Source organism: Podarcis filfolensis (assembly GCF_964270895.1).
Source record: "Podarcis filfolensis genome assembly, chromosome: 11".
Classification (NCBI taxonomy): domain Eukaryota; kingdom Metazoa; phylum Chordata; class Lepidosauria; order Squamata; family Lacertidae; genus Podarcis; species Podarcis filfolensis.
The window spans coordinates 17,500,417-17,523,878 of record NC_139613.1 but is presented as its reverse complement, the minus strand read 5'-3'; the positions used below and the strand labels follow the sequence as shown (position 1 = coordinate 17,523,878).

The following is a 23,462-nucleotide window of genomic DNA, read 5'->3' as shown; positions in this document are numbered from 1 at the left end:
CTTATGTCTTAAGATACAATCCTAATAGCAATTCAGGTTACAATTTCTAACTGCATCCCACATCGCAACATAAAAGCTAAGTAATTCAGCTTTAAAAAATGTTTGCAGAACAACAGCCTATCTGGCAACTGTTCAAATATGCCTCTCAGAGTAACAAACTGCAATCAAGGCTTCTTTGGCCTTGACGGACTAAACCTTGACACAATCGTCTCTCTGGAGGACTTGTGGGACGGTTGTTACTAACATTTAACAAATATGTTAGGAAAAGCTTCTTTGTTCTGCATCACATCAAACTGTATACTTTGCTGATTGCGTGTAAACTACTCCAGGAGCCATTCTGGCAGAAGAGTGGGGCACAAACGCTCTATATTAATAAATAGTAAAAACTACCAGCCAGGGCTATGGCCATGATACATGATACATTATACTTTTAATGTAAAGCGACAAGACATGCAAACTTTGCAAATTTCTATCATGTCAGCAGGAAGATAGAACACCTCACAATTAATCCAGCCTCGCCTTTATGATCAAGCTACTCATTCATTACTGAATCATCTTTTATTACTGTGCTGCAAAAAACATATCCAAAGATGCTTTCTAAGACCTATTTTCAGGGTCAGAAGTGGATCTTTAAACATCACTTTCTTGCATTTCTGTCAAGTTACAAGCTTACTCTCAATGGTAATGAAACTGGGAACATTCATAAGCAATTCTTCTGTTGTTCCTTCTCCCTTGTGTCTGCAGCTGAGCCCTGTCTCAGTTCTCTCATATCCGACAGGCAAACTGCATCGCAGACCAAGGAATATAATCAGGGTTTCACTGCAAGTTCCTATTCCCCCAAACATGATCTCCTCTTTGATCCCTTGCATTTGGGCAGGTGCGCTAATCTAAGACTGACTGCTGAATACACATCTGCTTTTGCTGGTAAAGGTCCAGATAAATACTTCCATTACCAAAAGCACAAATGCACTCTCACTTTTTTTTTTAGTACGTATTAAAAATGACTACAATTACGCTTACCTATCTGAGGCAGCATGATTTTTAAAGCAGCTTTTGAACTTGCACACTAAACACCCAATTTCAAAATGATTTTAGATCAAAGCAAAGCATCTGGGTTAGATCCTAATTTATTTATGAACAGCCACCTGGCTACCTATGACATTCTGGGGGTGGTTGAGGGTTGCAGCATGGGGGTTTGGAGCGGGGCGGGAATCAACAGAGGTGAAATAAAACAGTCACAATTCTTTAGAAACTATAAATGCAAAATTTGACAGGACATCCGCGAAAGTAAATTAATTCGGCACACACTACCTTCAAGATGAATTATGAGCACGTCTTACTGTTCTACCCTGTTGCACAACTGAAGTGTGTGTAATCGGAGACATGGGGTTGCTGCTGAAAATGGCAGCCTGGTGTGGTCTGCCATACCTCACTCTGTAACAAGTAGTTAAACCTTGCTCACGTCCTGACACCAGACAACACCAGTGCTGCTGGGAAAAGGTTCATCATAATGACATCTGGACATGAATTTCAAGTTGCAAGCATGGGGAAGGAGGAACTTAACACGGGTCTTTTGTTTTGATTGTACCCTGTGTTTCTCGTAACATGTCCTGCCAGGCCCAACATCAGTTTGCTATGGCACCTGTTAAGGGCCACACAACTGCAGGGATGTCAGGAAACTGCCATCAGCTCAGAGGCAAGAGGTGGAAGAGCAGTTGTGTTACAGGGAGCCTCCGAAGATCTCAGGGGAGGCAGGTCCCCCTTTGCCCACGCCCTCTCTGCGCAGTCGGTTTACACGCAGAGAGGGGAGGCGTAGGATGGGGGGTCAAAAGACTGCTATGCTGGGGAAAATTTAAGGACCGCCCACTCCCAGATTCTGCTACCGATTGAGCAGACATGGACTTGAGACGTTCTGTACCGTAAATGTTTTGTACAGATAATAAAGCCTGGAAAAGACTGGTGGGAGTCTTGCCTGTTCGCTCTCGAGCAACCATGCTGGCACCTGACAAGACGTCTCACTGATGACCCCTGGACCTGCTCTACCACCACTTTACTGTTTCTGCATAGTTACCTGCCCTTTCTTAGCATGCTGTGGCGTTTGCCCTCCTAGGTGGGTCATAAGGAAAGGGTTAAATGAGTGGGATGTGATTGGCCAGTGGGAACCCAAGGGGAGGAGTTAGAGTTAGAGTTGGAGTTGTTTGGAAGTCAGTTGGGAGTTGGAGAAGGAAGAGGGAGGATAGGTCTGTGGGTTGGTTGAGTTGTGTTTTGAGAGAGTGAGAGAAACTGATAGGAGGAGTCAGATAGACAGTTGGGATAATCAGTTAGCAGTTATTAGGAAAGGTATAAGCCGGTATAGAAACTAAGATTAAGAAACTGACAAGAAAAATTATCTGAAACCATAAACTTGTTAAGGCTTATAAAATAAACTTGCTTATTTGATTTAATGTTAACAACTGTCTGGACTCTGTGTGTACCCGAGAGAAACGGGTTGGTGGCAGTGGGAAAGCAACCACAGTGGTGGAACAGGGATCAATAGACAGTCAAACGTCCGGGGACCCTGTGTGATCACCACACATGCAAACAGTGATAAGATTGAGGAGATGGAGCACTGGCCTTGTGCTCTCCCTCTTGATAGTTGTGAGGACCAGGCCCAGGGGGAAAAGACAAATGAATAAGAAATGGTGGACAAGATCCCACCAAAATCTGCAAGCAGCACCAAGTTCTGCTGCACGAGTTAAGCACAAACTTTAGCCTCATTTGTATTCAGCAGCACACATGGAAGGAAATATGGTCACTTACCTCCGCGACTGGCAAGAACTGTACCATCATAGGAAAATGTCAAGCATGAAGTGTCACTGCCTGGAGCATGTGCCTGCCTGCAGTGGAACTTGGTATGAACCTGTTTGTGAAGAAAATAAAATATTAAAAAGCTTTGCTACTTTTAGATTGTACACACCTGGTTCCTTCAGAACATCAAATGCCCTTTATTGCATTTGCTGGATTAAAAAAAAACAGCCAAGCAATGTAAAAATCTTGGGTGAGACGGGGGAACAGAGCTACAGCTGATGTCCATCAATACTTGTCCAACACCTTTTATGTACTTTTAGTATATTTGGGGTGGGAAGAAGTTGTAACATTTCCAATTATTTAGCTTTACAGTCCAGAAAAAAGTAATGCAACCAAGTGATATTAATACCTGGATATCACTCCCTTTTATGTGAGTTAAAGGCAAGTATGCAGGACTAAGATACAAAAATACTTCTTTTTTTTATCAAGAGACAGTATTCTCATCCTTCCTACATCAGGTTTATAAGATTTAAGATGACAAAATATATCATCTGTCTTTTTGGATGTATCTTGAAAGCAGCAAAAGACGGGGGAAATTCACATGCCAAACCAAGACCTGCCAAAAAGCCTGGGTTAAAGATTTAGAACAAATATTCTTGAGTTTGAATGCCATTTGGCTTCAGCAGTATGCAACTTTGGGAATACTTCCTTTGTCTTGAAAAATGATGTTCTCCTAAGCAGTACTAAAATATATTTCAAACAATAAGTCTCATACTAATTAAAAGGTGAACTACTCATTTACAAACCCATTTTTACTAGACCTCTCATTTAGAAAGGTCTCTGAATTTTTATCTAAGAATAATCCCGAACACTTAAATTGAGTTATTAAGAGAGTTAAGATGATCATATCTTGGCTTATTCTTGTTAAGTTTTTTGGCTGCACATGCTTCATTCGCAGTGGGAGCAAGCAAACTTAAAAAGTCTTCCATTAACTGTAGTTTCCCATCTCATCTAAACTGGAAAACCATGGTTAACAGCTTTGGAATACGTTACAACTTTCAGTTAACTTCAAACCATGGTTTAACATCTTGGCCACATGGAAGCCCAAATTATCTCATATGCTGCTGGGAGAACTTGAGACAGGCCCATATAGGCTGCACTGTGTGGGACAGAAATACGATAAATTAAAATGAATGATTGTCATTAGTTATCATTGTGTAATGGGTGAAGCTGCAAAGGAGCTGAGGTAGTCAACGTGGTGCCCTCAATATGTTGCTTGACTACAACTCCCATCACACTCTGCTAGAATGGTCAATAGTCATGGGTGATGGGCACTGTAGTCAAGGAACATCAGGAGAACGCCATGTTGACTACCCTGATATAGAAAATTACCAGCTGAGAAGCAAGTTATCTGTAAAAGAGACAAGAGAAAATATATTACTGCCCCAAAAAGTTCACCATTTTGCAATATTTGCAAATTCATGTAAAAGAAAAAATATGGCTGACTATTGATAGTTAAGCAGCCAAAACAATTTTATGGGAAAATGTTCTCCAAACAGCCGGGTGAAATATCATCTGTGCAGTTTTTTAAAAAATGAAATCCTATGTAAAATATTTGGATGTCTTGTAAAGCGTCTGTATCTCTAAAAAATGATAATGCTAATTGGCCAGCATGAAACAATAAATATCATTAATAAAAAATAGAGTTTCTGGAAAGTGTTCAACTGGCCTTTCTTTATTTTTGCACTCTACATGAAAAATGTCCACACACATAAAAGTAGCAAGTTCTCACCATTCCCTCTCTAAATTATGCTTTTAATCCCCCGTTTAACCTTTTGCTTGGCCATTATTATGGAAATCCAGTCCTATGGTATACTGTGGTTTAAATACTTTATATAAAATGCTTCTCATGGGCACTGCGCCACTGGGCAAGTGCAGATTAGCTTACCACATACTACATGCAGCAAATCTGGCAAGTCCATTGTCCTATCCAGTGATGAGGAGAATCTGCTCCACTGAATCAAAATCCAGAGAGTGAAGAAGTGGTTAGATTCTCATTTCTACTTGGCAGCAAAATACAGTTATTTCTGCTCTCTTTAAGAATTTGGCTGGCTTGCTGTTTATGAGGAGGCCTCCCTTAGGCTTAAGGCAGGGTGGGACAATCTTCTGAAGGCCACGTGCAAAAATAGGTGGAGCGATGAATGTAATTTTTACCTTTTACAGTAAATTAGTTTCTACACAAACTCACGGGTCCTTCTCTGGCCTCCATCCAGACCAGCGAGAGGCATTAGCAGAGTTCAAGGACATATTCTAGCCAGGCCAAAAAACTCAAGGAAGATGGAAAGCCATGCCAGTAAGGGGTGTGGCCTGGGAAGAGGGGGTGTGGCCTTGAAAGAGTTCCGAGAGCCCGGTAGAGAAGTCTGGACGGCCACATTAGTGAGGTTCCCCACTCCTGGCTTCACCTACAGCTCAGTTCTCCAATCAGAGTTTCACATTCTTCCTTCCTTCCTGCTGGTCCAAGGAACTGGCTCCTATGTCTGCCAGCCTTGGCAAATTAGGGGCCTAATGTCATGAGCCTAAATCCATGCTGCATTTAAGCATACATGGGCTATACATACATGGATTACATACACCACTACATTTAACTCTTTATCTAAGGAAAAGAATAACTTGCTTCTAGAAAGAGTTCTTCCGTGAGTGTATCTGTTTTCAGTCTGCGTAGCATCACTACAAGTCATATGTTAAATAAAAGACAGCTGGGAAACACTCTGTCCCTTCCACCTCTCTGCCTAGAATCAACATCTGCTGAAAAGCAGGCTTCATGTAGTAGCTACATCGTGGGGAGAAATGTTTCCCCATTTTTCTGCTTTGTTATATTTAGCAAAAGGGGGGCACATGAAGGTATAGTTACACAAGGAAGAGTTTTGTTTATGCTACTGTATTTTGATGAGTAACTAGAATATGAGCATTCAGAAATAATTCATTTTATAGCAAAAAAAAATGAATTCTCTAGCAAGTTCCTTAATTTAGGATACCACTATTTTCAAAAGATTATTTTGGAAAAAGTTTGCAATATAAAAAACCTCGGATGCCATCATATAGTATCACATCGTATATAAGATCATACATAGCTTTACTCATCATACTGACAGCCAGTGTAGTGTATTAGTTAGAGTACTGGACTCAAAGTCCCACTCAGCCAAGAAGCTCATTGCCTCTCAGCTGAACCTTTCTCACAGGACTGAGAGGGGTGTGTGGGAAGTGCTGGTCCTTTTAAGGTAAAGGTAAAGGACCCCTGACAGTTAAGTCAAGTCACAGACAATTCTGGGGTTGCGGCACTCATCTTGCTTTACAGCCTGAGGAAGCCGGCATTTGTCCGCAGACAGTTTTTCCAGGTCACGTGGCCAGCATGACTAAGCCGCTTCTGGTGAAACCAGAGAAGTGCACGGAAACACCGTTTATCTTCCCGCTGGAGTGGTACATATTTATCTACTTGCACTTTTTGGGGGGGGGGCGTGCTTTCGAACTGCTAGGTTGGCAGGAGCTGGGACCGACCAACCTTCTGATTGGCAAGCCCAAGAGGCTCAGTGGTTTAGACCACAGTGCGCATACAAACTGAGATGGCGGATAAAACACCTTGTGGTCTCTTCCATTTCCCCACAAAATGGGAACTAGCAAACGAACTGACTGATGTTGCAAAACTGGGATGGGGAACCTGGGATGAGGAACCTCCAGATTGGAACTACAACTCCCACCAATCCCAGCCAGCATGGCCACTAGTCAGGGATGATGGGAGTTGCTGTTCAACAACATATGGAGAGCCATAGGCTCCTCGTCCCTGCTGTAAATCAATATTCAGGAAACAGACAAATCAAGCCATGTCATTTTCTCCTCTTGTAGCACTAAGCTGAATTCTCTAACTTGCTTGCTTTTGGGTTAAATACCCGCTAATCTAAATTATAAAAGTTCAAATAATCTGAAGCACACAACTAAAATATGTTTTAAAAACTCATTAAAACAAAATACAAGCCCAACAACTTCATCAGAATATGTTAAGAGCTGTTATTTTGAAACATCAATTTTTATAGGCCACCGTTTGCAGCAAAATCTGGAAACGATACTGTACATTCCACCTCAGCTCTCAGGGAATGTTTCTCGTTATTGTGTGAAAAAACAAAAAGTGTGAACCTAAAACTGTTATCAACAGTCCAAATGCCAAAGTCATTATTCCCAGTTCTTGAGTTTCTATGTAGCAGAGGTCTGAGCTACTTTATTTATATGCTATTTTACAAACATGCCTCTGTTTGGGTTGGTGTTGAACACTGTCACGCTCTGTGTATTCTCTTAGAATCACATCAGCCTATGTTATTATACTCTATGGTGGGCCCTCTTAAAGCAGGGCTAACCCACAGCTTTTTGTTACCTTAAACCAGTGATGACCAAACTTGGTCCCCCAGCTGTTTTGGGACTACAATTCCCATCATCCCTCACCACTGGTCCTGTTAGCTAGGGATGATGGGAGTTGTAGTCCAAAAACAGCTGGAGGGCCAAGTTTGGCCATCACTGCCTTAAGCAAATGCTACACACTGCGTAGTGTAACAAAAGCCCATTCAAGATCAAGAGGTGACCCAAATCTTATTTGTCTTATTTCCACAGGTAATGCTCATCATCTTCACTGCCTTCCTTTGCAACTGTGGCCAGTATAGAGCAGCTGTATCTCAGTCGCACCTCCTGGAATCCGACGCAGATTGCTCAGCGGATGAGCTGCCAAGCAGCCTCTGTGCACAAACGCACATCGCTCTCTCTAAGACATGTAGGTAAAGCTGAAGAAGACACCCCTGGAATTTTGGCACCCCAAGCGCTTGCCCAATTTGCTTGCATGGCTGAGCCACCAATGCCTTAAAAAGATGTAGGACTTAGCAGGCCAGGCTTCTGTCTGCATCCTCTCTCTCTCAACAAGAGTTCTAAGAACACAAGACCTCTCTGCTCACTGGGCTCAGTGCTATACAGGCGATGGCCATTTTAGGCACGTCCAACTGACGTGTGATTGCTGATGTGCGGGTCTTTTTGGACCAACAAGAGGGCAGAATGGGGCGGGGCATGCATATCCATGCTCTGCCAACACGTGTGGGGGCTGGGAATGGAACTAGCTCATTCCATAGGTGCAAGGATTTTCACTTGTGCAGGAAACTCTCCTTTCCAATCCCTGTGTATGCCCTGCACTCCCACTCAAAATCCTTCAATGGGTTGGGGGAATCCCTAGAACAGAAGGAGGGGAGGGGGAAGCTCTGCTGCATAAACAAAGATCATTGCACTGATGGAACAAGACACCGTATTTTTCGCTCCATAAGACGCACCCAACCATAAGATGCACCTAGTTTTTAGAGGAGGAAAACAAGAAAAATAATATTCTGAACGAAACAGTGGATGTATGGTTTTTGTAGTTCATGCTGTGGCAGCCTCCTTTAATGCTAGAGTCCCTTATCTCCCCTCCTGATTGCTTGCTGATCAGCTGCTCAGCGGCTTTGTTTCAACACCCCCTTCCCTCTTTCTAAAAAAAGAAGAAGCATGATCTGCTTTTCGCCCCTGGGCAATTCGGCTCCAGGGACCACACATTCACTCCATAAGACGCACAGACATTTCCCCTTACTTTTTAGGAGGAAAAAAGTGTGTCTTGTGGGGCGAAAAATACAGCAGTTGGATACCACCCAAAACCTGCCCAAAGCTATCACCCAAGGACATGAAGCGTACAACGAGTTATGTTGTCAGTTTGGGAAAGATAACTGAATAACCATCATCTTCAGTGATTGGGTTATGGCAGGTTCCCTCCATGAGAATCTAAGGTCTCACTTTTCTTTTTTCTCTCTCGATCCATTTTATTCTCAAATCCAAAACAAGAAAAAGGCTGAAAAGCCAAAATATCATTCTCCCTCCCCTCTCCATGTATGAACTGGACACAGAAAGGTATAAACATTGCTTCCTTTCCCAAGGGAGGTTATTTGTAGCTGAAAACAAGGGGGAACCTGCACTGCTCTCGGATAGTGCTTAAAGAGGTCTGACTGAGTTATTTTTGTTACGAGGCGACAGAGCTCAAGCTTCGGCGCTGCCTCTTGTCACTGTATTAGCTAATACAAACAGTTGGATAGCACCTTAGTGTAAACTGTTTATTATATAAGAGAGAATGCATTTAGAAATAGAACAGTGTCCTTTTTAATCTTAGCCAGAGGGAGGAGCATAGGATGATCATATGGCATTATTTTCAGGCTAGGAAGTAGAAGCCGGACCAGATGTATGCAGGGGGGAAAATGTTAATATTTGCTTCTGGCATGCTGTATGCAATTTTTCAGGTTCTGTAGCAGAGGTCTGGCACACATACCTCTGGAAAAAGAAGTGTGGGATACTTGTGGATATGGAAACTTTACCTTGAGCTTGCGAGGAAAATATACTGTCTATTTGGATGCCTTTCATCTTATATTTACTCAAGAAATTTCCAGATGTAGCTAGGTACTCTTCAAAGGCTCCTATGAAACCATCAGTTTGTCATGCAAACAAAGGCAGAAAGGGTGTTTTTCCTCATTGTTAGTAGTTTTGACTGCAGTAAACCTGACCAACAGTCAAACACCTTGTTAATTTACTGGATAATTTGCATTATAAATAATAGTATTTCCAACTGGGTGATGCAAGGCAAAATTCAACCTGAAGGAAAACTCAAGAAAAATCTGATGAAAGTATTTGAAGTATTTACATTCCTATTTTTTGTGTTATTTTATCATTAAAAAAAGAAATGAAACAAAGCGGAACACAAGTGGCAGACTCATTTCTGTAACCATTATAATATTATGGAGCCCACCAAAACTATAAACTATACAGAGAAAGCATAATTAAAAATGCATAGCACTGTACATGTTTGTGTGCTGTCCAGTTACGACACATCTACCACATCTACAAATTTACAACTCTCTTAAAAATCAGATGTATATATAGGAGAGAGGTGTTTCCTCCTCAGTTTATTTAGGGCAGGACAAAGGGAAGTAATTCATATGATGCACAATTAATTTGTGGAATTCACACCTACAAGATCTGGTGATGGCCACCCACTTGATAAAATAAGAGATGTTTAGACAAATTCATGGTATATCACTGGCCACATCTCATGCTGGCTATGTGGAACCTGCAGTACAGTGGTACCTCAGGTTAAGTACTTAATTCGTTCCGGAGGTCCGTACTTAACCTGAAACTGTTCTTAACCTGAAACACCACTTTAGCTAATGGGCCTCCTGCTGCCGCCGCGCCGCCGGAGCACGATTTCTGTTCTCATCCTGAAGCAAAGTTCTTAACCTGAAGCACTATTTCTGGGTTAACGGAGTCTGTAACCTGAAGCGTATGTAACCTGAAGTGTATGTAACCTGAGGTACCACTGTATGTCAAGGCAGTATGTCACAAAATGCCAGCAGCGGGCAAGGGCTATTGCTCTTCAATGCTCTGCTTATGCGTTTCCCAGAGGCATCCGGCAGATTGCTCTCAAACAGGATGTTAGACTAGATGATCCTCCGCATCTGAAAGGAATCTTCTCATGTTTGGTATCTGTAACAAGAAGTGTTCTCTTTACCCTTTTGGAGGGGAAAAGAGAAACACCACAGGTTTGCCTCTCTATTCTCTAGGAGGTCAGAAGGGGAGAATTGTCACCTAATTTTAACTGTAACATAGAAATTGGGGGAATTGCAATAATAATAAAAATAATGACTTAACAGGTATTATTTTACACAAGGGTAAAAAATGGGTGAATCAAGTTTCCAAAAAACGACAATGACTCAATGAAAACGAAAATGCGAAGTCTGTGGAGACTGTTCGAACTTTTCACATACGGTTTATTATTTCGTTATACAGAATGCTTTCATAAACTATGCATGCGCACAACTGTGCTCTCTGTGAACCAGAAGTAAAACTAATGAAGTTTTTGTGACACAATGGAAAACCTGGATGTGAACTATCAGAGAAAGTTTTGCAAAGAGGCATTCCTCTTTTAAGAGAAGCACACATATAACAGAACTCTGGTTAGCTTCTTGGTTATCACCTCTTGATGTCATATTATCCTTCCTTTATTAAAATGCAAGAAAGTCTTGAATTTATTCCAGGCTGATGGGCCAGACGTCAATGGAAAATGGAGCAACAGGGGAAGGCACTCTATGAGGACTGCTACAGTAAGCCCCCTCCTCCCAGCCATGCTCTCTTTTCTGTAACAGTGAAGCTTCACGACAGAATAAATATTTCTGGTGCATGCATGACTCAAGCCCTAGTAATGGGCTACAAGTCAGAAAGGTTGCCTTCTCCTCAGTGCTTGATCACTGAGTGAGACCATTCCCTTGCTTTTTACAACTTGTAGGCTATGCGTTACTGAAGAGCTTGACTTTAAAAAATTAGTTTGCTTTGTTATTTTATTTTATTGTGTTTTATTATTGTTTGCCACTTTAGACATTTAGGGAAGCTCGCCTGGCATCTTCATTACACAGCTTCGGGCGCCAGGCAAAAAACGTTCCTTTTTAACCAGGCCTTTGGTTGACCTGATCAACATCCAATATCCTTTTAAAATGTGGCTCTTGGGGGGGGTGTATTATTGCATTATTGCATTTATTTTTATTTTGTATACTGTGATCTTTTTATGTGAACCGCCCTGAGACTTCCGGGTATAGGGCGGTATATAAATTCAATCAATCAATCAATCAATCATTTTGATTGATTGTAAAAAAGAAGCTCAAAGCATTTTTTTTTAAAAAACTCAGTACGTAAATTTCAAATGAGCAAGGAGGCAATCCCTGACTCTTTAGCATGTCTATTACCCTTCCCTTTGACTTGTAGCAGTGCTCTACTTCCCAACTACTTGCACTGTCTGCAGGTTAACTGTGTTTCATTTATTATAACAAACCTTTTGATCCTGATAATTAAGCAAGAATCCTTCCTCTTTAAATAGTAAAAAGTGTACACAGTAAATCCTTGAAGGTATGGCAAAGCTTCTCCACAACACTGGCTGTTAAAGTAAGTGATCTGGGAGAACAACGTTGTCGTCACATAATTTAGTACGGCAATATCAACCTATTCAACCTTTCATACTGTTTCAAAAAGGGAGGTGTACAGGAAGTGAAAGGGGTTACATTATCATAAATATTCAGCCACAAGCCTACAATAACGTTAGTCCAGCTAAATTCTGACTAATTTTGATTGCCAGCTTTTTATTTCTGTTATTATTTCCACTATAAACCTAGTAAAACTTCTTAATGGCATGAAGCTTTAAGGAAGCTATTCCAAGTGTAAACTTGTTCCAACAGAATAATAATTTTTTCAGAGGCTGGCTTTCATCACCTGTGCCGCTGTTGATGTAAATGCAGACAGTATTCAAATATTAAGTTTCCTGGTGTAGAGTTAACAGCGGCATTCCTAATAGTCTGCTTATTCATGTCTTTCTCTGCATGAACTTCTGTGTGCCTTAGGAATGACACCGTACACAGGTGTGCATGCTCACCTTTTCAGGTGTTTATGTATAAGCAGAAAATACGTGAAATTTCAGCGCCATTTGGCCAGAGTATCATCTGATGGTCAGGCTACTGCAGATGCCCCTTAATGAAAAAAAATCACCCTCTCTATCTTTGCTTGTGTAATTTAATCCATAGTGCGTTTTCAACCCGAGTCTTTTCAGCATCATTGTACACAACTTCACAAGGAAATACAGGGGTTCCAGCCTGCTTCAGTTGACGGTTAGGGGTGGAACCACTAGTTTTAGCCAGCAAATTTTAGTGATGATAGCAGTGGGGACGAAGAAACAGCAACAAAAAGTTAAGTCTGTTAAGTCTGAATTTCATAGAGTCAAGTCTGCAGATGCATTCTAGTTCTGCAATATCACATTTGAAACTAATCCTGATTAGTTAGCAAAGTTTTAAAAAATATTTTCCCATTCCGGACATAATGGAGAACTTGGTTTGGAAACACATGAAGATCTTGAAGGCATGGGGATGGGGATGGGGAGTGTACAGCCCCAAAGTTTGCCCGCAATGGATGGCTGAAATGGCCATTGTTAAGATGGAAAACACCAAAAAAAGACTTCATTTTATTTAATATTGCTTGAAAAGAATAGCCACCTGAATCAATAACATTTGTTTGCCAGCATATATGAAGGTGGTATAGTTGGAAGGGACTGCATAACTTTAAGACAGAAAAAAGCCTTAAGGGATTTCACCAGGTTACACAATCAGCACTTCCCATTTTCACAGTTGGTGTATGAAAAAAGATGGCCACTTACATTCATATTCCTATCCCAGATCTGTATGGACCCATCTTGGCAACCAGCTGCAATGAGTTTGCCATCTCTGCTGTAGGTGCAGCTTGTGGGAATCACCCGTTTCCCTTGGGCTGACCGTGGTTTAAACACACCTTTGTGCTTTTTGTCATTGGTAACGTCCCATGTCCTCACAGTCCTAAGGAAGAGATCAACAGAAAATAATGGTTTGCCAAACAGTTTAAAAGGTGAAATAAATCCCAGTTGTTTTGAAAAACCCAATTTCCTTATGACGCAAACAAACCACAACTGCAATGTCGTTTTATGTACCGGTAATTCTTTTAAATGCATGCTTAATACTGAAAACCTAGGAGTGCATAATAAAACAATGCATCTCCCAGCCTGCAATGTTAAGAGAAGAGGAGAATAAAATTGCAAAGAAAGGAAGTTACTAAGAAATTCATTTACAATAGTGCAGAGAACGTATCTATTCACAGCACCAGTTGAACATGTGGCAGTTGAGAGCAGGGGCAGTGGGTGCTCACCTCTCCATGTGTTCAGTGTGTGTGAAAATGGCAACAATGCCTCCCTTCCCCACCTCTTCTCTGTTTACACTAACTTGAATAATTACTTAGTTTGATGTTGCAGTGATCAATCTATGCCTGTGAGATTAAGTGCAAAGTTGACCAATTATTCCTCATTAGGCTGTAATGGCCTGCTGCAGACACAGAACATTACTGTAATTGAACAGTGCTGATCTAGCAGGTCTGGTTAGATGGTCTGCTTTGCTGTGCTACAGAAGGTAGACCATATTCCACCAAGTACAAAAATAAAGGCAAGCTGGTTAAGGCTGCCCCACCTATTAGCCCTTGTCCCAAGCAGCAGATCAGGAGGGGCAGTGGATTAGTGCTTTTGGTATCTAGCTAGCTACTAGTTCCAGATGGCAGCAGCTGCCTAAGACAGCTGCATCCAAGTGACGGTGGCGTGACGGCAGCACTCCTAAGGGCTCTCTGGGTCACTGTTGGCACTTCAATCTGAAGAATGACCCACAGAGAATAAGGCATTGTAAGCAAGGTAGCCCTGGCGATTGCCTAGGGAATATTTGCTGCTACAAGGTGGGAGTAGTACAACAGTTCTCAAGGGTCACCACACCCACCATGGATTGCTCCAACAGAGGACCTGAAGTTCCGCAGATGGGCAAGATGGCCTTAAAGGTAAAGGGACCCCTGACCATCGGGTCCAGTCGTGGCCAACTCTGGGGTTGGGGTGCTCATCTCGCCTTATTGGCCGAGGGAGCCGGCGTACAGCTCGTGTGGCCAGCATGACTAAGCCGCTTCTGGCGAACCAGAGCAGCGCACGGAAACGCTGTTTACCTTCCCGCCGGAGCGGTACCTATTTATCTACTTGCACTTTGATGTGCTTTTGAACTGCTAGGTTGGAAGGAGCAGGGACCGAGCAACGGGAGCTCACCCCGTTGCGGGGATTCGAACCGCCAACCTTCTGATCAGCAAGCCCTAGGCTCTGTGGTTTAACCCACAGCGCCACCTGCGTCCCTTAAGATGGCCGTAGATGTACCCAAAAGCCCTGTAGCAACCTGTCCTTCACTGGCTGCCGAAGTAGGCTATATGAGTAGTATGGATTGTGGGAGTGTCCAGACCAGCTGTTCGTTGAGCATTCATGTTGGTCCGCTCACACAAAACTTGTGTGGAGGTTATACAACTCAGCTGATATGTTCACATGAGGGTCATTCAACAATGCCAGCTAGTGGTTATTATCTCACGCTTTCCAGTGCAACTTCCCAGGCGTTTTGTGATTAGAAAAATGATGGCATAATTGCATCAGGAAGTGTGTCGTTACAACTGCATTTTCTCTGCGTAAGCAGCACATCTGGAAGCACCCTGTGACTGCTTTAAGAATTTGCAACAGAATGCCAAGGCTTCAGTTCAAACCACCTCACCATGAATCAGGTGTGCTTATTATAGAGCAGCTGCAAACTCAAAACCCATCCATCAACCTTTTATATCTGGATAGGCTGCTGAAAGAAAAGGGAATCTAGTATACACTGAAAGGTATATCCAAAAGCTATCCCCCCCCCAACAGGGAAAATATACTTAGTGATATACTCAGAGCTGCATACCAGAAAACAGAGACTGCCCAAGGACCTAGTAAAGCATTAGTTTTACATGAAGGGGGTACATAACATAGAAGAAGAAGAAGAAGAAGAAGAAGAAGAAGAAGAAGAAGAGGAGTAGTAGTTTGGATTTGATAGCCTGCTTTATCACTACCCGAAGGAGTCTCAAAGCGGCTAACATTCTCCTTTCCCTTCCTCCCCCACAACAAACACTCTGTGAGGTGAGTGGGGCTGAGAGACCTCAAAGAAGTGTGACTAGCCCAAGGTCACCCAGCAGCTGCATGTGGAGGAGCGGAGACGCGAACCCGGTTCCCCAGATTACGAGTCTACCGCTCTTAACCACTACACTACACTGGCTCTCATGCAGATCAACATCTTCATACATAAATATTGTTACACCCAAGGAATGTACGGCATCAGATATTATTTATTAATTTGTTTTTGTGAGCTGTCTTGCAATGAAGATTTTCATAAAAGGTAGGGCTCAGAAATATTAGATGAATAAACAAATAAGTAGGATGGAGCTGCGCAAAGCTTAGAGGATTGTGAAGCATAGCTACCCATGGGTAGCATCTTGCCTGTGACCCTTAGGAGGTGCTTTTCATCACATCTGCAGCACAGGCTTCAGTTCAAACCACTTACTGCTCATTTGTCCTTCTCGCAAACTAGTCATCCAATGCCAATTTAGATTTTAAAAAATCACTGAAAAGTATCTGCGCTGGCCTAATGGCCAGGCAAGTTGCCATTTTGGCAGCATGGGTGGGCCTGCTAGCTGCTTATCTTTTCAACATGCCCAGGAATCCAGCAAAATGTTACTGGGGTGGGGGATGGATGGAGGGATGTGGACAAAGACTGCTTTCAGTGGGGAATGGAGAGAACTGAACAGGAGAGTTGTGGAGCAATACCGGGTTCATATATTTGACAACGAGTTCATAAAGAACTTTAACATAATGGTTGGGAATTATAGGAGTTATGGCCCCAAATATCCTGAGAACTCTAGGTTAGTAAAGGTGTACACACCACTCAGATATAACTGTATTGCTGATATTCTATTATTTTATGTGCACTGTTTTATATTTTCAGTGCTGTAATCCACTCTGGGACCTTAGGCAAATGGCAAGATATAAGCTTTATGAAGAGATATATAGACATACCCCCACCGCCAGATTTTACTGTTTCTTAGATATACATAAAACAGCTGAAAGTGCAGGAATGTGAATGGAGAAGGACATAAATACAGGTGGACTGGCTAAATATTCCTATACACAACAGACTTCCATCCTTTCAAAATGCTGAATTTCTTCCAGACTTTAACTCAAACGTCTTCTGGCATCCAACGAATAAAAACATTTCAATATTTGGCAGGGAGAGGAGATAATTAATTATAAAGAAATGAATCAAAGAGCACTTTGGACAAAGTTCATTTGTTTAGACTACACAACCAAGACTTGGGATCCAAGAATACGGTTTATCAGGTATTTTGCCAAGTCAAATGCTACTACTGTATCAAGGCAGCCATCTACCAAGAAGATAAGGCTGTCTGAGCAAAGACCAAGAGTTGGATTTCTAGTAGGTTTTGCAAAACAAAATTGGGCATACCCAACAGCTGGACCACACACTAGCAAATTCATACAAGTTATGAGACACACAAACTGTATATAGTTAGATGCCAAGAATTATTTGGGCTGGCCAAACAGAAAAGCCTCTGGCAACCCATACAGTATATGCATTTCAGCCCTTCATAATCTGTAGATGCCGCGCAACTACTATGCATTTCATGTGTGGGCATCCTGCAAAATGTAGCCATTAATGATGGATCTTCCAGTCAATGACAAAAGCTATTGTTCTGACATACCAACAGGCTGTGCCAATTACTCCAGGAAGCTACAGGAATATCACTGGGAGTTACATCCACACCTATTGGCCTATGGAGGAAGTTTCTTTCTTTCTTTCTTCTCCTAAGATTTTATCAAAGATCTTTTGTAATAAAATAAAATAAAAGTAACTAATCTTTTTTCCCAACAAGTTTGTTTAATAAGAAATGGGCAGAGCCAGCTTTTTTCAGAACTAATCTAAATAACTAATCTAACTAAAAACAAAACAGAGAAAGAGAAAGGGAAAAGAAAATGTAGAGTCCTCTCTCAAAGGTAACCCTTGTCTCACACAGAAGGAGGTGGGCCCTTCCAGCTCTCACCTGTGAACTTTCCTTTCATCTCCCAGTCTCTTAACCTGGGAGATTTTCCCTTTCTTGCCTCTCACTCAGGGTCCAGAGGAAGTTATGGGTATGGGGGGCACTTCAAAAAGCATGAAGAAGAGACAAACCAAGCCAGCACAGCAGGCATAAGACAAATGAAAGAGGAACCAGCTTAAGAAGGGAACAGAAGAAACAGCTCAAATGCTTACTTCAGCCATACACTTATCAGCCAGAAGAAGAGCATCACTGGCTTCCCAAGGCCACCTGATTCCTCAGCCCAAGGAGGTCCTGACCAGCAAGTTCTGCTGGTTAATTTGCAGTTCCCTTCTGTAATCAGCTGCCTTGCAGATGCTGTGAGCATGGGGCCAGTGCTCATGGTCTACACTTCCAGATAATATCCCCATGGTGGCCAACAGTTATAAGGATGGGACTGAGGAAGGTAAAAAACAGGGTCTGAGGGTACAGCACCCCACACCCACCTTTGCTTTCTCATACATTTAACACACTGCCCTGCCCACGCTCATTCCTCTTTGTGTACAACTGATGCTTCTCTCCTTAAGACTTCGACAGGATGCAACTACCTTCCTGAGGCTAAACCAGCCTGGGTCTTCTCCTGCGAACCCCATGCACATCACCTTCAGTTCCATGATGGAAAAGTGGTATATAAACATATCAAATAAATAAACAAGCAGAATGCAGTGAAACTAGAAATAAATAAAGCATAATAAATTTGTTACTGAACGGACGAAGGCCAAACCGCTGGAGTCTGTTGTTTTGTAAAGAGGATTAGTAAAGGAATTAATAAAGCTGATGCACTGCTCAAAAGAAAATGAGGCATGGGGGTGATGCCCGCATTGCTGAAAAGTAAACATCAGAAAAATATGCCAAAATTAATCACACATTCGATTGAAGGCAGTCATCGAAACACAGGGCATTTAAATTCAATTTTGCGCCTGTGTCACGGACTGAAAACAAAAACTCACATTGAAAAGTCTGAAGATCTACAAAATTACTCTTCAGCTGGAAGGGCTGACACGTAATCCACAATGCAAACCCATTTTACGTGTAACTGGCTTTTTAAAAGCGGTAGATTCCACATCTGCAAAACAGATTTTGTGAAATGCTTCTTATTGCCAAAGAGTGATTCAAAGCAATTTTAAAAGGGATTGAAATGCTCTCTTGGAAGGTAATGGGGACATATTCATGATCAGAGAATGTAAATAATTTCTGGAAACAGCTGACTCTCTTACTGAGTTCAGTTTTAAGCTCTTCAAATTTGTGTTTCTTTTGATTTTACAAAGACCCATTACCCATGTAGCATACTCCGCATACTGTAATGTATAAAAGAGACACAATAAAAAGACATATGTCCAGTATGCCCTGGATTTATGGAGCTTTATTTTCTCACTGCCAAAGTGTGACTCTCCTCCCACCCACCCCAACATAAATTTAATCAAGCCCACATACAACTAAACATAATGAGATGGAAAACTGTAAGCCAACTGAAACACCTGTGTGATTGGGAAATAGACAGATGATGCTAGGGACAAGGTTGCAGAAGATTCCTGGGAGCTGGTTGGAGTATATCACAGCAAGGTGAAAAGTGCTAGAATGCAAATGGGTGAATAGTAAATGGTGTGATGCAAGTTGCAAACAACGCAGGCCGCACTATTTATTTCTCACATTCCTATTCTACTTTTTCTCCAAGGAGCTCAAGATAATATACAGTGGTACCTCGGGTTAAGTACTTAATTTGTTCCGGAGGTCCGTACTTAACCTGAAACTGTTCTTAACCTGAAGCACCACTTTAGCTAATGGGGCCTCCTGCTGCTGCCTGGCCGCCGGAGCATAATTTCTGTTCTCCTCCTGAAGCAAAGTTCTTAACCTGAAGCACTATTTCTGGGTTAGTGGAGTCTGTAACCTGAAGCATATGTAACCTGAGGTACCACTGTACGTGGTTCTCCCCATCTCATCTTATCTCCACAAGAACCCTTTGAGGTAGGTGAGACTGAGAAATGAGCTTCAAGGTTGAGTCATGGTTTCTCAGGTCCTAGTCCGACACTAACCACTATACAATGTATTACAATTCGCTCCAAGCACTCTTCAGTTTAGAAAGCTGCTGTATTTTAGCATTTGGTTTTCAGAGATCTGACGTTTCAGTCTACACGTTCCTTTTCGAATACCACAAAAGGGTCAATGGGAGATGTTCCCTAACTGCCCCAAAGTAGTGAGAATTTTTTATGAAATGGTCTTTCAATATTCATTTGTTTTTGTTTTTTTAAAAACAACCCATTTTTTAAACTCACTTGCAGGATGCTGCTCTGCACTCAGGACAGAAGGAATAAATACCCTGGAACTACAGTCAACGCCAGAGGAGCTTTCCATACTTGTCTGGCAATAGATACTCTGAGTAAACGACATACCCAAAAATGATGCATCTGATTGAAATTAAGCTAATTTGAACCATATTAGAAAAGAAAAACCCATTCCTAACCATATGCAAAACAGGTTAAGAAAAAACAAAACAGAACAGAACAGCAGTAAGATATTCCATCCAAGGAGACAACCTCAACAGTTACAGTAAATCAGAACCACTGCTTAAGAATAATCTTAACAGTATAATGCCTAACCCAGTTTTAGTCTTTGAACAAGGCAGACAAATCAGACAACTGGTGAAACATATCTGACAGTTGTTGACTACTAGGCCCCCAAATTAACTCAGCATCTTCTGCACAAGCTGAAGATAAAGGAGATATGTGTTAGGTAGTGGTCCAAATGGGATATGTCCATGATGTTGCATCTTTCCATGCTAGAAGAGCCCTTTCAAAAACTGGACCAAAGCTGCCTTGGGATTACTCCTTCTGCACAACTGTGGACTTCCGAAGTCCCCCGAACACTGCAGCAGGCTTTGTTAGCATATGGGCCACACTGGTCATGAACTGCAGTTGAGTAAGGCAGCATTCAATATGGTCTCAAAATGGGGAACTTCTAAGTCTTCTAAACATTCAACATCATCAGTTAATTAACAGCTCCCACAAACATTCAAGTGCAGAGTTTCATAGGCTTTGGATAGAGGAATTCTTAGGAGATAAGGATGACAAAATGTATTTGTCAATTCTTCACATTTATCTGAAGGAAAACACACAGAGCAGAGACGCCTTAAGAGGTTTTAAAAGGATGGTTATTTATGAGAAGACTTTACGGAACAGGATCCACTCGCTTGTTTTATATAGCTAATTAGTTTTATTACACCAAAGAGAGTCATAAAGTCTAATGGAGTGGTGACAACTACAGAGGAATAGTCAATAAAACTTCTAAGGAATGCCTTAAACAAAGTAAGTAATTAACTGAAACTCACAAATGTGCCATGCTTTATGAGAACTGCATGGAGTGCATCTTTAAAACTAGAAGAACTAGTGATAAAACATTTTTCCTTGATTACCAGAACTCAATCTTTCACCAGTGTGGCTTAAGGTTTGAGCTGGATGGGCAACTACCCCTCCAATCTCTTTCCAACCGATACAATGGTGCTAGCTGTTAAGTTGCCTTGAAACACTAAGAAAAAGATGGAATAAGTATAAAGTAGAGAGTTGCCCGTGAGCAAATTTGGCTCTTGGGCTATAATAGTTTCCCCACCCTCAGTTTAATACGACATGCAAAATATACATCTGGGGTTACAGAAGCTGCAACTAACTGTGAATTCCCATTCGACAAGCTACACTGATCCTTTGACATGGACAAAGACTACCCTAATGTTAACATAAGAGGCAAATGAGCTTCTGTATATAATTAAAGGATACTCTTTATTATTCTTGGCATGGTCTGCAGGTGCAAAATGATAAAAATGTTACAGACATTTCAGACTCCTGAAATATTTATTGTTGCCAAACACCATCTCCCATTCATTGACGCAAGTGTGGGGAATCTTTGGTCCACCAGAGGTTGCTAAATTGAAACCCAACCACCACTGGCCATTGGCCATGATTGCTAGGGCTGATGGGAGCTGTTGTTCTGCAACATCAGGACTGCTGCGCTAATGTTTTATTTGACTAAGTGTAATGTATATTCTAACTTTGCCCTTTTATGACCAACCCAATTTTCATACCAGTGAAGATACTGACTCACCCAGCAGCAAGGTTTACAGAAAATAATGGAAGGGGTCACCAGATGGCAGAAACAACCATAAAGATGATTTGCATTTAAGATTTCAAATACTTTCTGACACACTACGTGCTGCCATTCTTTTATGTATTACAGCAATTTTCATATTTTTAGCCTTCAAAGATTTACTATTGAAGCTAAACTTTTGTATCCTTTTTATAGCTCAACTTTTAGTTTGATATAGCTCTCTTCTACTCCAATTTTATTCACCTAGTCATCAAATCTGATCAACCAAATCCTTTGATATACTTGTGTTTGGCATTATTTGCTATATGAGACAAATTACTAAAGGGTACTGTCTGCTTTGCCAGTAACACTCCATATAGGAAAAAAGCACGCCTTCTCAATCTATAAATCAGCACTCCTGAAATCTATTGTTTTATTATTATTATTATTATTATTGCTGCAAAATAGATGGAATTTGGCTAATGTCTCCCAGAAAGTAGGAGAGACCAAAGAGATGCAGTGATTCCATTTTGGGTAAAGGGATGCAGGAGAGGTCAACATATTTAAAACGAATCTTCTGGATAAGAAAAATAGGATGTAAGTCATCTCTATAAGGGGTACATTAAGCTTCGATCAAAGGGGAAGTTTGATACAGGAAGTTCAGCTCTGGTTACCATCAACAGTGGGAAGTTACTCAGATATAGCTTTGCATGAGGCAGAGAAAGTAAGAGTGAATCACTGAAAAAACAGGATGGCTTCTAAAGATCCCAATTAGTTAAGGCTGTAAATAGTTTTGCTGTTCATCTGGGTTTAGAATTATCACCACCCAGATCAGAACTTTTGACTGAGGCTAACATGAAACAGCCATTATCATAGGCGATAACAGAAAGCTCTCAAAAGGAATTCTGTAAGCCAACAAATGTAGGCATTAGCAATTTGTTTTTTCAGCCCCATATGCTGCCATCTTATAACTCAACATCACAGGCAATTATGCTAACAATGAGCAGAAATCAAGAACTCCACCAAGTGGGTGAAGGCAATAAAAGAATAACATTCTGCAGTACTGTATACTTTTTTCTTTTCTTTTGGGTCAGCGGTTTGTATACATACATACCAGATTACAACCCAAAGTAGATGTTAACCTAGTGAAATCCATTATTTTACATAAAGAGAGAAATTATTTACCATTATTTAATTATAGTGTTATTGCAATGGAAAAAGAAGAAGGAAATATGAAATATGATATTTCCTTTTAACAATGAGCAGCACCATTGGTTCATTAAGTTGTAAATTCTTGTTTAAACAACATGATTAAGTCCAATTAATGCATGAAGGGGATAATACCATAGAGTAAGCTGTTGTGTCAGGCTTGGCAATATAACTTCCCCTTCCTTCTTCTTCCACTCGTAGCTGAGTAAGATTGTCTTCCATGAACACGGTCTTAACAGGGAGTCTGTAAGTGACTGTGGAGGGCAATTGTGGATTCACAAGTCATTCCACAGTGGGGACATAGGTTTCCAGGAGGGAGTTGATCATGGCGAGGGTTTGCCAAGCGTGCCTTCCTCTTAGCACGTTTCTCCCTTTCGTCCTGAGTTCGAGCGTCATCAAAGCCCATGACACCTTTGGTAAAGGCTGTTCTCCAATTGGAGCGCTCACAGGCCAATGTTTCTCAGTTGTCAGTGTTTATACTACATTTTTAAAGATTTGCCTTGAGAGTCCTTAAACCTCTTTTGTTGACCACCAGTTCAGAATAGAGTAGTTGGTTTGGAATATGATTATCAGACATCCAAACAACATGACCAGTCTAATGAAGTTGATGTTGAAGAATCATTGCTTTGACACTGGTGATCTTTGTTTCTTCCAATACACTGTCGTTAGTTTGCCTGTCTTCCCAAGTGATATGTAAACTTTTCTGGAGACACCGTTGATGGAATCTTTAAAGGAGTTGGAGATGGCATTGATAAGTGGTCCATGTT

At 41.4% G+C, this 23,462-nt stretch overlaps 1 protein-coding gene across 1 annotated transcript in view; it reads right to left on the bottom strand.

The window, feature by feature from the left end:
• Positions 1-23,462, bottom strand: part of WDR70 (WD repeat domain 70) — a 113,757-nt gene that overhangs the window by 31,169 nt on the left and 59,126 nt on the right. The window contains exons 10-11 of the mRNA XM_083576163.1: positions 13,079-13,253; positions 2,800-2,899 (exon numbers count right to left, since the gene is read on the bottom strand). Of these exons, the coding sequence (XP_083432289.1) occupies positions 2,800-2,899; positions 13,079-13,253 (275 nt within the window). The remainder of the gene's footprint in view (positions 1-2,799; positions 2,900-13,078; positions 13,254-23,462) is intronic.